Source organism: Mesoplodon mirus, assembly GCF_964341445.2.
Source record: "Mesoplodon mirus genome assembly, chromosome: 7".
In the NCBI taxonomy this organism is placed as follows: Eukaryota; Metazoa; Chordata; class Mammalia; order Artiodactyla; family Ziphiidae; genus Mesoplodon; species Mesoplodon mirus.
In genome coordinates, this window is record NC_138983.1 from 68,676,666 (window position 1) to 68,689,484 (window position 12,819).

Here is a 12,819-nt window from a genome sequence, read left to right on the forward strand (position 1 = left end):
TTCTTTTCCCTAATGAGTAGGTAGAGGTCATCTCTTTGCAAAACGAGTAAATTGAGAGAAGCAGCCTCAGCTGTGGTGTTCAAGGGACCGGGCTGCCTTCCTACTGGGGTTAGATGGGCTTCCTCAAAACAATTCCTGCTTTCAGCTAGTGCCTGTGCTCCCCGCTCAGGAGGGTGTGCTCCGGAGAAGCAGCCTGGCTTCATAAGGAAAAGAAAGAAGCCTTTAATTTCAGCCCTAGAGTGATCACACCCTTTTCAAACACCCCAGGCTCCAGTGGGGCTAATGTTCAGGGGAGGCCAGAATTTGACAAGCTCAATAGCACTGTGAGCCCGCACCTGAATTTAGAACTTGGCCTGAGAGATGGTGTCAGGACCCTGGCAAATCAAATCAGGCCTGAGGACAAGGCTGGGGTGTATCAAATACCAAATGAAGCAAACTGATGTGCTCCTAAAAGGGTGAGCTGAATACAGGTGAAAACCACAAAGCTTTCGTACCTTCCTGGAAAAGATACTGCATCGCATCTGCCAATGAAACAGAAAAACTGCCTGCCTGGCTGCTCCTGTCCACAGATTGACCTTTTCTTTCTCTCTCCCTTTCTTTCTCTCTTTTTTTTTCTTTCATCCTTCCTTCCTTCCTTTCTTCCTTCCTTCCTTCCTTCCTTTCCTTTTTCTTTTTCCTCCTCTTTCCCTTTCTTTCTTTCTTTCTTTCTTTTTCTTCCTTTCCTTCATCTTCTTCTTCCTTTCCTTCCTTCCTATTCCATATGGTCCATTTTTTAGGACAGGATTGTCTGCCAGTGTCCCTATTCTAAGTGACAAGGAAAATCCTGATCCTGCAAGTTCTTTAACAAAATGGAGGTAATTTTTACCTTTGATTTGAAGATACTAGGAAATAGGGAGCAATGGGGAAAAAAAGTCGATTAACATTCTTTAATTGGCATGGTGGGACTTTCATTATGGCCAATCTCAGGGAAAGATTTTTGCCTTTATAATGGCATTCATGCTTCATGCTATTAAATGGTCACAGAACTACCTTATAACATGTATGTGGATTCACAAAGCAAATTGACTCTCTCCCAGCTGTGCTGGAAATTCACCATGTTCAATTCATCAACTTTCTATAAGAAAAAAAAAAGTGAAAGTCTGAGTCTGTGGACAGTGGGTTCTAAACTGTATGAGAACCCAAGTGATGGGTTTTACTGCTCCAGACAGGTGGGACTCTGCTTTCTCACTGTGGCTGATAATTCACTACCCCATGAGGTACAGTGACTCGTCAACTTCTAGTCTGGACCAACATATATGGATAGAGAACAAAAAGGAAATACATAACTTATATTTCACTAAATATTCATGAACCAAAAATAAATTCTATTTCTATGTTATATTTACACAATTAGAAAAATCTAAAATGAGATGGTGAAGTCATAAAAACTTTGTTTAAGCCCCACTGAAAATAAAATGACGTGATCCCTATGATTGTCATTCTTAATTTCCATGGATATTTAGAGCCAAACTTGGCTAATAAATAGAATAAACTGCTTATGTGCAGAATTTAGATTCAAATACAGCATCACTGTTTGACCCAATGAAAGAGACGTTTACAATCAGATCGTTCCTGAATAGCCTTTCATTTTTAAGAACGTGGCTAGAAGTAACTGAACCCCAGTACTGAGGCAGAGCTGGAGCTCAAACAAAGTGTTCATACACACATGGATTTTGCATAAATAAATGAAATAACAAGACATAAAAATGACTCAAATCCGGCAACTGTGAGGCAAGCCCACACGAGTCGAAACAGATGACTTTTGTTCATGTAGTTTTCGTACAACAGCTTCACATTAGTCAGAAGTGATAAAAAATACCATTTATATCCAGTGCTTATAACACTTATGAAACAACATCTGTGAGTGTGTGTGTTTTTTGTTGTTTTTTTTTGTTGATTTCTTTTTTTTTTTTTTTTTTTTAACTACAAGCAAAATCAAGTTTCAGTCCTAAAGAACAGTCCTTTGTTCTCCACCAGCCCAGAATATTATTTTGGCATGGTCATAAAAACAAACAAAATTAACCTACTATTCTAAATGTCTGCCTTTGTGCAAAATTAATTACATACAATACAATGCTAGCCATACAGCACTCTACTTATGCAACAAAATTAAAAAGAAGCAGGAGAGGGCAAAAGCAAGAGTCAAAGAGAAAGAGAAAACAACATGAGAATGAACTGAGGAGGAGAGGTATATAATCAAAAGAAACCAGTAAGACAATAATAAATACTCTTTTTTTTTTTTTTAGGAAAACGACCTCCTCCTCATTTGAAATAAATGTACAAAAACAAAGTTCCAATCCCCAATCAATATGAAGAACCAAACATTCCTATCAGTACCTTAATCAGTTTATAGAGAGCACTCCTAGCTAATGACATAGACAGTAATGTCTTGGCTAAACCTATTTATTGCTATTAGGTATGGCCTTGAGCACTCTTAAATAAATATGAAGGTACACTATTTTCTTCCAAGTGACAAAATGGCTCAAGAAATCTGATGGGGCCGTTCCTATGTCCTGGTGATCAGATTCTGGTTGTCCCATGAGGTGAACTGTCCCATCTGCTGACATTCTCCCATCAAACTACTCTGGGTGAGGCTCCCCCATAGGCAATCAGTCCTGGTTTCAGGAAGGTCAAAATGGCATGGCTGAGCTCCCTGCAGTTAGGAGATGGGGAATGAAGCCTCGCTGCTTCCCAGCCCATCAGTGCATCTCCAGAAAAGTCCTTGTGTGACAAGGGCAGTTAATCTTGTTCACACGTAGGCATGACCCCCATGCAGCCACAGATGGAGGGAGTGAGTCAGAGGAACTCATCTGCTGCCCCAGGAGTGATCTGTTCCCCAGAGTTAACACTAGGAACATCCCATTTAGGGAATGTATTTCTCTTCCTTCTCCTTCCCTATGGTTTTCTTTCATTCTCTGGATGTATCACGACTATTTGCCTCTGTCTTTGCTTTGAGGCTGTCACGTGGCTTCTTGCATCCTGGGGATTTTGCAAAGAACTCCCTAGATGTGCGAGATGGGACAAGGCAGCTCAGTATAAAGGTGCCAGCCCATGAGAGCATCCCTGTGGACTCCTGCATGGACCACAGCTTTGGGCTTTAGGATTGGCTGTGGGACTCTCCTGCCTGGCAGTCACCACTGTTGACCCTTGCTGCTGAATGGCATTGAGGGAAAATGCCACCGATGCAGATCCTACCACTTGTTGCTTAATTGAATTAGGGGAAAATTCTGGCAAAAGATTCAAAGTCACGGGGAACCTCAGGGGCATACCTGTTGAAGTGTAAATCTCTACACCTGTATCCAAATACACAGCTCTATAGCCATATATACACTGATGTTCAGAAGCAACAATATAGGTATTTAGTAGTATCTTGTTTCAGAAATGCATCCAGATGTTCCAGGGACATAAAATCACTATGTACACCTTTGTATCTAGCAGGAGAAGGAGGTGAAAAGGGCTGAAAAGTTCTTTGGGGAAGGAGGGTAAGAAAAAAGAATTATTAAATTAATGCCACCAACAATTTTTTTAAATAAATAGTAAGTGGACCCTTGACATTCTGGAATGAATAAATTATTTAAGAGAAAATGTGTTAAGACTGAATGTCAGGGTTAAAGGCAAAGGGATAATGGATGTAGTGAGAGGTGGTCTCAGGCAGAGAAGACCACCATGTCGGTATCTGGTGTGGTGATCGCTCTGGTGCGTGGACGTCGTACCACGTCACACACTGATGGCACGTCAAGAGGCAAACACAATTGGGTACATGCACTGTGGCAACCTTGTTCATTCCTTACAATATCTTGTCTCCAGATTCCTGAGTACTTCACCATTTTCTGAAAAAAAAAAAGTGTGGTTTGCTATTTTATTTTAAGATGCCAAAGATTGTCTAAGACTTTGCAGTGTCTCCTTTAAGACTTTCAAAATATTAAGATTCAAAAGTTATGAAAAAGTTTGGCACATTCAAAGTTTAACTCTACACATGGAAAAATGGAATTCTGAGGCCTTTTGAATATGCTCTACATGCAGCTGCACACGCCGTGGACTTGTTCTGTTTCACAATATGAAATTCTCAGTTGTTTTCTAAAATAATTCAGAATAAAAACACATTCACAACTTGTAGGCTGGCACAGCATACCTGAGTGAGAATGTTTAACCCCATCTAAAACAGTAACTTAAACCTTTATCAACATCCAAAAGAAAAAAAGTAAGACAAAATATAAGACTTGTAAGACAGCTATGGGTTGAGATAAGTTTTCAAGTCCTGGTGTCTCATATTTAATATGTCTTCACCTAAATTAAAAAACAACAACAACAATAACAATAACGACAAAAAACTCAAGTTCATGAAAAATCTGGGAAAACTTATTCTGTCTCACGCTTTATGAAACAATTAAGACCATTCTGCTGATGTAATTGTGGAGCCACAAATGCATGCGGGCTCTTTAAGAACTTTTCTGTTGGGGGAGGGGAGGTGAAATGTCAGAGTATTTTAATTCAGCAAACAAACACTCCTCAGTTGGCACTGACAGCTTCCGGGGCTTCATTTTCACTGCTATAGTCTGATTTGGGATCATCTTCATAGTCGTCATACATTTCCATCTCATCCTCTCCATTAATCATTTCATTTCCAGCTAGGCTTCCGCCGTCTGTCTTCATACCATAAGTGCTCTGGATGACCGGGAGGCTGGGCTCTGGACTGGCGGAGGTGCTAGAGCAGTCAGATGTCATCTGAGGTGATGGTGTGGTAGTTGCCATAGTAATAGCACCAGGATACACAACACCTGTTCCTGTGGTGATTGGAATCTGAGGCTGCTGCCTGTATAGGTTCAAAAAATAAAATAAAACAGAGGGAAATATCTCTATACATATGTTCTTCCATGTGGCATCGGAATTCACCCCTCACACATTCTAAAAGGGGGCTCTGTTTGAAATTCTAAGCAAATGACAAAATGTGACAAAGGTGTTTCCTGGAGGAGTCCTGCAAATCTCCCTGATGATGTGATTGGTGTTAAGCAACAATGGAGCAATTTATCCATGGCTTTGCAACATGAAAGCAAAGCTTTGGTAACCCCTCAGCATTTGGAACAAATACTATAGTTAATTCCACAAAGTTACATGTGAGATCATTTTTTAAGATCTCCCAGGACATGACAAAAAAATAGGCTGGTAATATGAGACATACTATAATGATACTGTTAAGCAGGTTTGTGTCTTCACCTGGTCTGAGAACTGTACAAAGATCAAGGGGAGAAAGGATCCAGTATATCCCAGAGTCAGATTCGGCAAAGCATGTATTTGGTATCCGTGTAAATGTCTACTTATTTCCGTGGCTGAATGTTGTAGGGAAGCTCCTTGAAGCTTCTACTTCCTAATTATGAAAGGATCATCTTGGATGTCATTAGTCCTGTGGCCCTGGGCTGGAGCTGGGGTTGGAGGAGTCAGGAGTGAAGAACGGTGAGAGCTCCACCACCTAACAGAATAATACGCTTCCTCATCCTAGATCCCAGCGGGTGCCAGGGCATGGTCATGCTTGAATGATTTTCTTCACAAAAAAAGGAAGAGATTTGTTCCAGAAGTGACCAAAGAAGAGGATCAGAACCAATCTACAAAGTAGCAGAAAGGCAGAGTATGGCCTACTTAAGAAGAAAGAACTGTCTAGCATTAGGAGGTGTTCCACAAAGAAACTACCTCCCTTGGAAAGTGGTGAGCTCTCTAGCCCTCAAACAGTTCAAGCTAAACTTAGAAAGGACTCCTACAATGGCTGGCTATTTGAAGGATATGACTTCTGAGGCCCCTTCTATGTGACCACTGATTCTGTGGATGCAGAATCGTAAGCTAACTGTCATGTTGGTCTTGTTCTCATTGTCATTATCAGCATAAAAAGAGACTAAAAAAATTAAGTGAGCATAGGTAATTATAATTGAAGAAATCTGGTTTTCAAGGGTTTCCAAAATATTATTTCATCCTACATATTTTACTTTCCTTACTGCCAGAAAAAATTCCTAGGATAGACTCCTTATTTATTTTTGAACATATTCACATTTCCCCCATGTGTTCATGCTCTCCTTCATGCTAAAATAGGAATCTTTACCTGTACTTCCCACCAGCCTGACCCTACCCAAACCTCAAGTCCCCTTCCTCAAGAATGGCCTATGCGTGGCCCTAATGCATAGTAATCTCTCTCCCTCAGAGCTTTACTTGCTCTTGTCTATATAATCAAAATTAGTATTCCATTATACATTATGTGGAACACTGTGCAATGCATTCTGTGTGTGCATGTGTGTATAACAAACTATTATTTGCTAACCTATTCATGTATATGTTTGGTTTCTCTGACTATAGCATTCTCTGAAAGCTCACTGTGTACAGAATTAATGCCTCATGTACTATATTAATTTAGTACAGTGCTAGGCACACAGCTGGTTTCAAATAGGCCCTTACCAACTGACTGACTAATCAATTAACAAAATGGAAAATCTGGCCAGCAGGCTCAAGCTTTGCCTATCGGAAGTTACTTTCCTAAAAAGCATTTTTCCTTCCTTTACAGATCAATTGCAAAGTCAAAATTCAAACACTGCAGATTTCACAAACAGGAATAGCTGGCAAGCGTTGGGCTTTACAAATAATGAATGTGCACATCAAAACAAAAGTTGTAGATATTTGTAAAAGTACACACATGCAGCTTATATGAGTAGAGATGGCTAAGAACCCTCCCTCCCAGCCCAAGTAAAGAGTTTGAGCTGTTCCTGATAGAGTCCAGCATTGTTGCATGGTTTCCAAATCACAAGAAGAGTCCTGGATTATAGTCTAGCTTTGCCAATTGCAATGGAACTATTTATTTGTGTTGTCAAAGCTCCTGTTTGCTGATCCTTTAGATCTTTACAGTATCTATAAATGAAGGCAATGAAGTTTGCTTCATTAGGAGATTAAACCTATAAATTGCACACCTTTTTACATTACCGATTAGAGATTCTAACCTGGCTTTCTCTACAGGAGGACAATGCTAAAAATAGCATGTCTAGTCTATGCTACTCAGTTAAATTTGTAAGTATCTTATAGGTTTTATTCAACCTCTTTGAGAGTAGGATCAAAATGGCCAACGTTCAAATCACTTATACCACAATGTAGTAGAACATAATTCTTTATAATATGAAATATATACCTGACACATAGCATCATTTCTCTAGGATAGTAATATTTACTCTAATTTGGGACTTACTATATACCAGACATTGTTCCAAGCACTTTAGATACATTAAGTTATTCAGTCTTCAGAAAGGTCTGATGTTGTAGGTATTACTGTCATCCCCATTTTACATATGAGGAAACTGAGGTACACAGAGTTTAAATAAGTTTCCCAAGGGCAAGTGGAGAGTTCAGAGGAATAAGAATTGCTATGCACTAGTTCCTAGAGCCAGGAAGAAGCAGAGCTAGTATTTGAGCCAGAATAGTCTGGCTCCAGAATTGACATTCTTAACCACTACACTATACAGCCTCTAAGAAATTTGTAGGCTCTAATTGAGAGGTATGTGTAAGGGTGAAAAGGAAATATGTTTCACATAAGCCTGGTCTAAATCTCAGCTCTGCTATTTACTAGCTGTGTGGACTTGGACAAATTATTTAACATTTCTGAATATTGTGTTTTTCAACCCCATAGAGAGGATGATAGTGCCTATCTTATAAGTTTGATGTATCTGCAATAATCTGTATAATTCACTCAGCATAAGTAAGTATTCAATAATTTACCATTATTGTTACTCAAAAAGTAGCCCCAAATTTTAATAGTTTTTAGTATCTGCATAATTCTCTATTAGCTCACATGTAAATTACTGAATACACTTCAAATAAATTGGAAATACATTACATTTGGCCATAGTTCTTTGGGAAAAGACAATGTTGTAGCTATATGTACCCTAATAAGTATCATCTTAACGTTAATAGTACTCCTATCAGGATTATTACAGAACTCTGATACTTAACCTATCAATTGAAGGGGTTAAATCCAAGGTTAGAGCTAATATTACTCCATTTTATATACTGATAAATTCATTTCATAATAGCTAAGTAAAAAAAAAGAACCTAACTCACTGAATTTCCAGTTGTATCATCAGTAAAATGTATGACAATGTTGAGCAATATATGTAATTTTATTGGCTTGAAAGTTATGCATGTCTTTTCAAAATCAGCTATAAAAATTGATCTCACCCCCATTCCCTCAAGAAGTCAATAGCAATCTTTGAATTTCTTGTTTGTCTTTCCCTCTTGTAAATAACCTCATATCTAATGAAGATCAGTTTGCAAAGATGAATCCCAGGGAGTTAATAATCTATCAAGTACAACTACTTAAAAGAAAATATGAATCCTTAAGTGGAAATAATACCTGGCTTTATGTAGCAAGTATTATCAAAACTGGGCAGAGGAAAATACTCAGCACTGGAGATTAAAGAGTAAGATATTCTGGCCATTGCCTGCAACATCCATAGCCCTATTCCACAGTCTAAAATGAGCCTTCCACAAAGGACCTCTATGTCATCAGAATCCTTAGTCTCTAAATTTCAAAGCTCCTTTTATGCTACTGTATACCACAACAAAAGACCTTATTTTCTCTAGGGTCTAGGAGCTCTTCCTCAAATGGCACAGTCATACTCACAACTGTGCAGAATAGGACTATGAGGCATATTTTGAAGCAATGTTGTAAAGACAATTCCTCAGTCATTTGGCATGACAGAGGCAGAGACCTGATTTAATCCTTTGCTCTTGCTCACCTTCCAGTAGCCATAGGACCTCTTGAAGCCTCGATTTCTTTATCTCATTTAGAGGATTATATACTTTGTATACCTACAACACCTCGTATACAGTAGGCATTCAATAAGTGGTAGATGCTATTGAGTTGTTTTAGAGTTTCATTTTACATGCATTGTTATGTGTTGAGGTATTTCGGTCCAGAGCTGGTATCAGTGTTCCCTTTGGTAAAGAGGACTAAATTACATAGAATTACTGCATCTCATATTTTCAAATAAGTATCAGGGAACTAAAATGGTACCTTTGATAATCTTCCAGACTATGGCAAAAGAGACCCACTATGCAACACAGGGGACATGACTGAGAGAAGGGTGGGAAAGACAAGACATCTCAAATTTAAACTTCTGATTCTCCAGTCTAAAGAGACTATATACATTTTCAGAGATAGACTAACAGGATTAAAAGAAGACATTACACAGTCTTAAATTTATATTTTGTTAGCTACAACTCTACTTCCTAGAGTACACTGTGACTTGGTATATTTCATAAATTCTCTAATTAGCATGTGAGTAGCCCAATGATATTGTATTGTACTTTTGGTGTTAAAGGCATTACTTTTTAAAATGCCAACATTTGTAACACAGAAGAATTTGAAATCCTATTTTGGCATGTCTTCATCTGTTAATACACTGGGATCCTCAAATAACAAAGTGATTTAAGCCTCACTTTACCTCGAAAAGTTTCTGCCATAGTGTAAAGAAATTCACTGATTATCTAGTGAGATATAAAATATAGTTTTACTCTGATAGCAAATCCATATTCAATAGTAATAATAATGACAGGAATTCACCTTTATTGATATTGTCCTAAGCATTATACAAAGTTCTTTTTTTTTTTTTTTTTGCGGTACGCGGGCCTCTCACTGTTGTGGCCTCTTCCGCAGTGGACCACAGGCTCCGGATGCGCAGGCCCAGAAGCCACGGCTCACGGGCCTAGCTGCTCTGCGGCACGCAGGATCCTCCGGGGGCACGAGCCCATGTCCCTTGCATCGGCAGGTGGACTCCCAACCACTGCGCCACCAGGGAAGACCACAAAGTACTTTTAAAAGCACTGCCTCGGGGCCTCCCTGGTGGCGCAGTGGTTGAGAGTCCGCCTGCCGATGCAGGGGATACGGGTTCGTGCCCCGGTCTGGGAGGATCCCATATGCCGCGGAGCGGCTGGGCCCGTGAGCCATGGCCGCTGGGCCTGCGCATCCGGAGCCTGTGCTCCGCAACGGAAGAGGCCACAACAGTGAGAGGCCCGCATACCGCAAAAAAAAAAAAAAAAAAAAAAAAAAAAAAGCACTGCCTCATTGAATCCTCTCAACAATCGTATGAGATAGGTACTATTATTCGTTTCACTTCACACATGAGAAAACAGAAGATTAGAAAAGTTAAATAACTTGCCCAAATAGGTCACACAGTGTCTGAAACTCAGTGGTCAAAGGCCGAAGCCTATGCTCCTCCCCAGAACACTCCAGTGTATTGTATAGTGACCCAGACTGCTTTCATTGGCCTTTTTTTTTTTTTTTTTGTATTCTATTTACTTTTCCAAATTAGTTGTATGTTCTGAAACCATGCATCTGAAACCAGCCTTGTGTTTCATGAGGTTATTTTCTGAGTGTCCTTAAAAATAAATGGTTCTTTACTCTTCCTTTAAGGCATCTCTTTTCTTCACCTCCAAGTGAAGCTTTCTTGTTTCCCTGGCACGGCACAGTTCCTGAATTCCCCTTCCAGTTAACAGTGAACACAGCTTCCTTGTTGCTTCCTCCACTTCTCTCTCTCAAGCCCTTCCCCAAGTGTCTCCCCAGTCTGATGCCAGCTGCCTCAGGCCACTGCCTCCAGACGGCCCTCTGGTTTGCCACCTCTGTGCTGCTAGGTCTGAGTGTGCTGGAACCTACAGACATCTGCACCCCGCTCTGCTGACCACTGTGGTTACAAGAGGCCTCTTTCGAGTGCAGACAGCCAGTCAGCCAAGTCGAAATTTATACCAGAAATCTATTACCTAATTTTTAAACAAAATGACATGAAATCAGACTTGAAGATATCAAAAACATGTCTAGTTTCTGATTTAAGCAAGAAAATCCACATTGTTACTGCTTCTACCACAGAATAATTTACTGCAACAGGAGTTCTGGATCTTATGCCAAAAATGAGGTCCTCTAACCAATGTCAAGGCCAATTATCTTGTGGTAAATCCCACAACAAAAGCAGACTATTGTGATTAGAGTCAGAAGCACCACCCAGAGAAGCTGGAAAGCTTCTGGGGATTTCTTAAGGTTAGTTTTTACTCTTTTTTTCTCCCTGTGTGTCTCCTTAAATAAACTACCAGAAACTTTGTGTGTGGGCACTGGACATCCTAGATTAGTTTGAGAGACAATGAAAGGGGTTATCAGTTGGGAGTGATCTGTTGCCTGTTTGTTTTGATTTGAGCAGAAGCCATGAGGCAAGGCTGTGCGCCTGTGACAGGCCCCTTCGGTATGTCACAACCTCTTCCCTTCCCTAATCTCCTTCCCCAAAACACTGCCAGTAGCCATCCTGTGGTTTCTTACCGCAGGAAAGCCCAGGTGGTTAAATGCAGGAACACTTACCCCACGGTAAAGAACTGCCTCATCTCCTGTCTCCGAGATCTCATCAGTTGCTTATATTCCCCAATCCGGAGCTTTTTGCCATCAACAATGCAGGTGCGTTTCGGTCGAGGTTTGTATTTATAGTTCGGGTACTTCTCTAAGTGGATCTTGCTGAGCCGGGCCTGCTCCTCATAATAAGGTTGCTTCTCTTGGTTGGACATGGATTTCCAGCGAGACCCTAGACATAAAAATAGCCTTAAGTACCCAAGAGGTCAAGGCAACATACTCCTGGCAAGTAACTAGATATACCTTCCCACCACTTCACTCACCTGTGCTCTGGGTAGCTCCTATAACCACATACCATCGAGCCACACAACTTTTAGACTATAGGGCAAAGAATAATTTGGATGTGATACATTTATTATATTTTTTCCCTCAATAACTTAAAGCTGATGCTACCATAAGTATATTGTTTTAAAACACGTCTTTGCTTCTTAAGATCGTCTCCTACACCAAGGTCGTTTCCCCATCCATCTGCCTAGGGTTAAAAACCTAAACTTCCTACGTATACTTTGGAGTATGACAGAATTCTCAGGAAAAACTCTCTTGGTTCCAGAAATTCAAACATCTCCCACACTCCAAGCATCTTTAGTGAAGCTGTCCTTTGATAAGATGTTAGTTGTTGATATTCTTCCAAATATAAAAACCTAAGGTGTACACTGTATCCCCTGGCCTAGGGTAATTAAAAGCCTACACTCTACTTAAGAAGTTATAGCTTTAGAACCGGAAGGTACAGTGGAATTATATATATATATATATATATATATATATATATATATATATAATATATATATATATACATATACCATTTTCAAGTACTATAAACATTAATTCAAAGCCATACCAATGAAAGTACAAAAATTTTTAATATGGTTTATACAGGAAGAAGGAAAAGTATTCACTTCTCTAATATTGTTTATAAAGAATTATCTAAACACTTGACGAAGAAGGGATGTGTTTTTTTACGTGTATCAAATTGCATTTTTGTGTCTCGCTGGTGAATAAAGCGGTAACAGCTGTGCTGACTGGATGTCAGCTATTCTTCAGTGGAGATTTTTCATACATAAACAAATGGAAAAGTTGTACAAATATTCTCTGCAGCCAGCAATATCCTGGTCTGTTTTAATAGCACATCCATTCCTGTTTTTCCTGATTGTTGTGCAAAAGTTGTGTAGAGAGTCTACATGGACAGCCTTCTCTGTGTTCGGCTGGCTCCCAGCAGCTTAAAGCCCCAGTTAAGGTTTTTGGTGCTCTTAAAATTCTTGTGCTTAAAAGTTTACATTTTAATGAATATACTTACTATACTCTTAATTTTTTTCACGAATGCACACCAATAATATAGATTCCCCACAGATGCCAAAATGGAAACAGAG

At 39.6% G+C, this 12,819-nt stretch overlaps 1 protein-coding gene across 3 annotated transcripts in view; it reads right to left on the reverse strand.

The window, feature by feature from the left end:
* Positions 1-3,646: 3,646 nt before the first annotated feature.
* Positions 3,647-12,819, reverse strand: part of SOX6 (SRY-box transcription factor 6) — a 636,354-nt gene continuing 627,181 nt past the window's right edge. For all 3 annotated transcript variants that reach the window (XM_082628665.1, XM_082628667.1, XM_082628666.1), the window contains 2 exons: positions 11,408-11,624; positions 3,647-4,852 (listed from right to left, as the gene is read on the reverse strand). In XM_082628665.1, the coding sequence (XP_082484791.1) occupies positions 4,549-4,852; positions 11,408-11,624 (521 nt within the window). In that variant the 3' untranslated portion in view covers positions 3,647-4,548. The remainder of the gene's footprint in view (positions 4,853-11,407; positions 11,625-12,819) is intronic.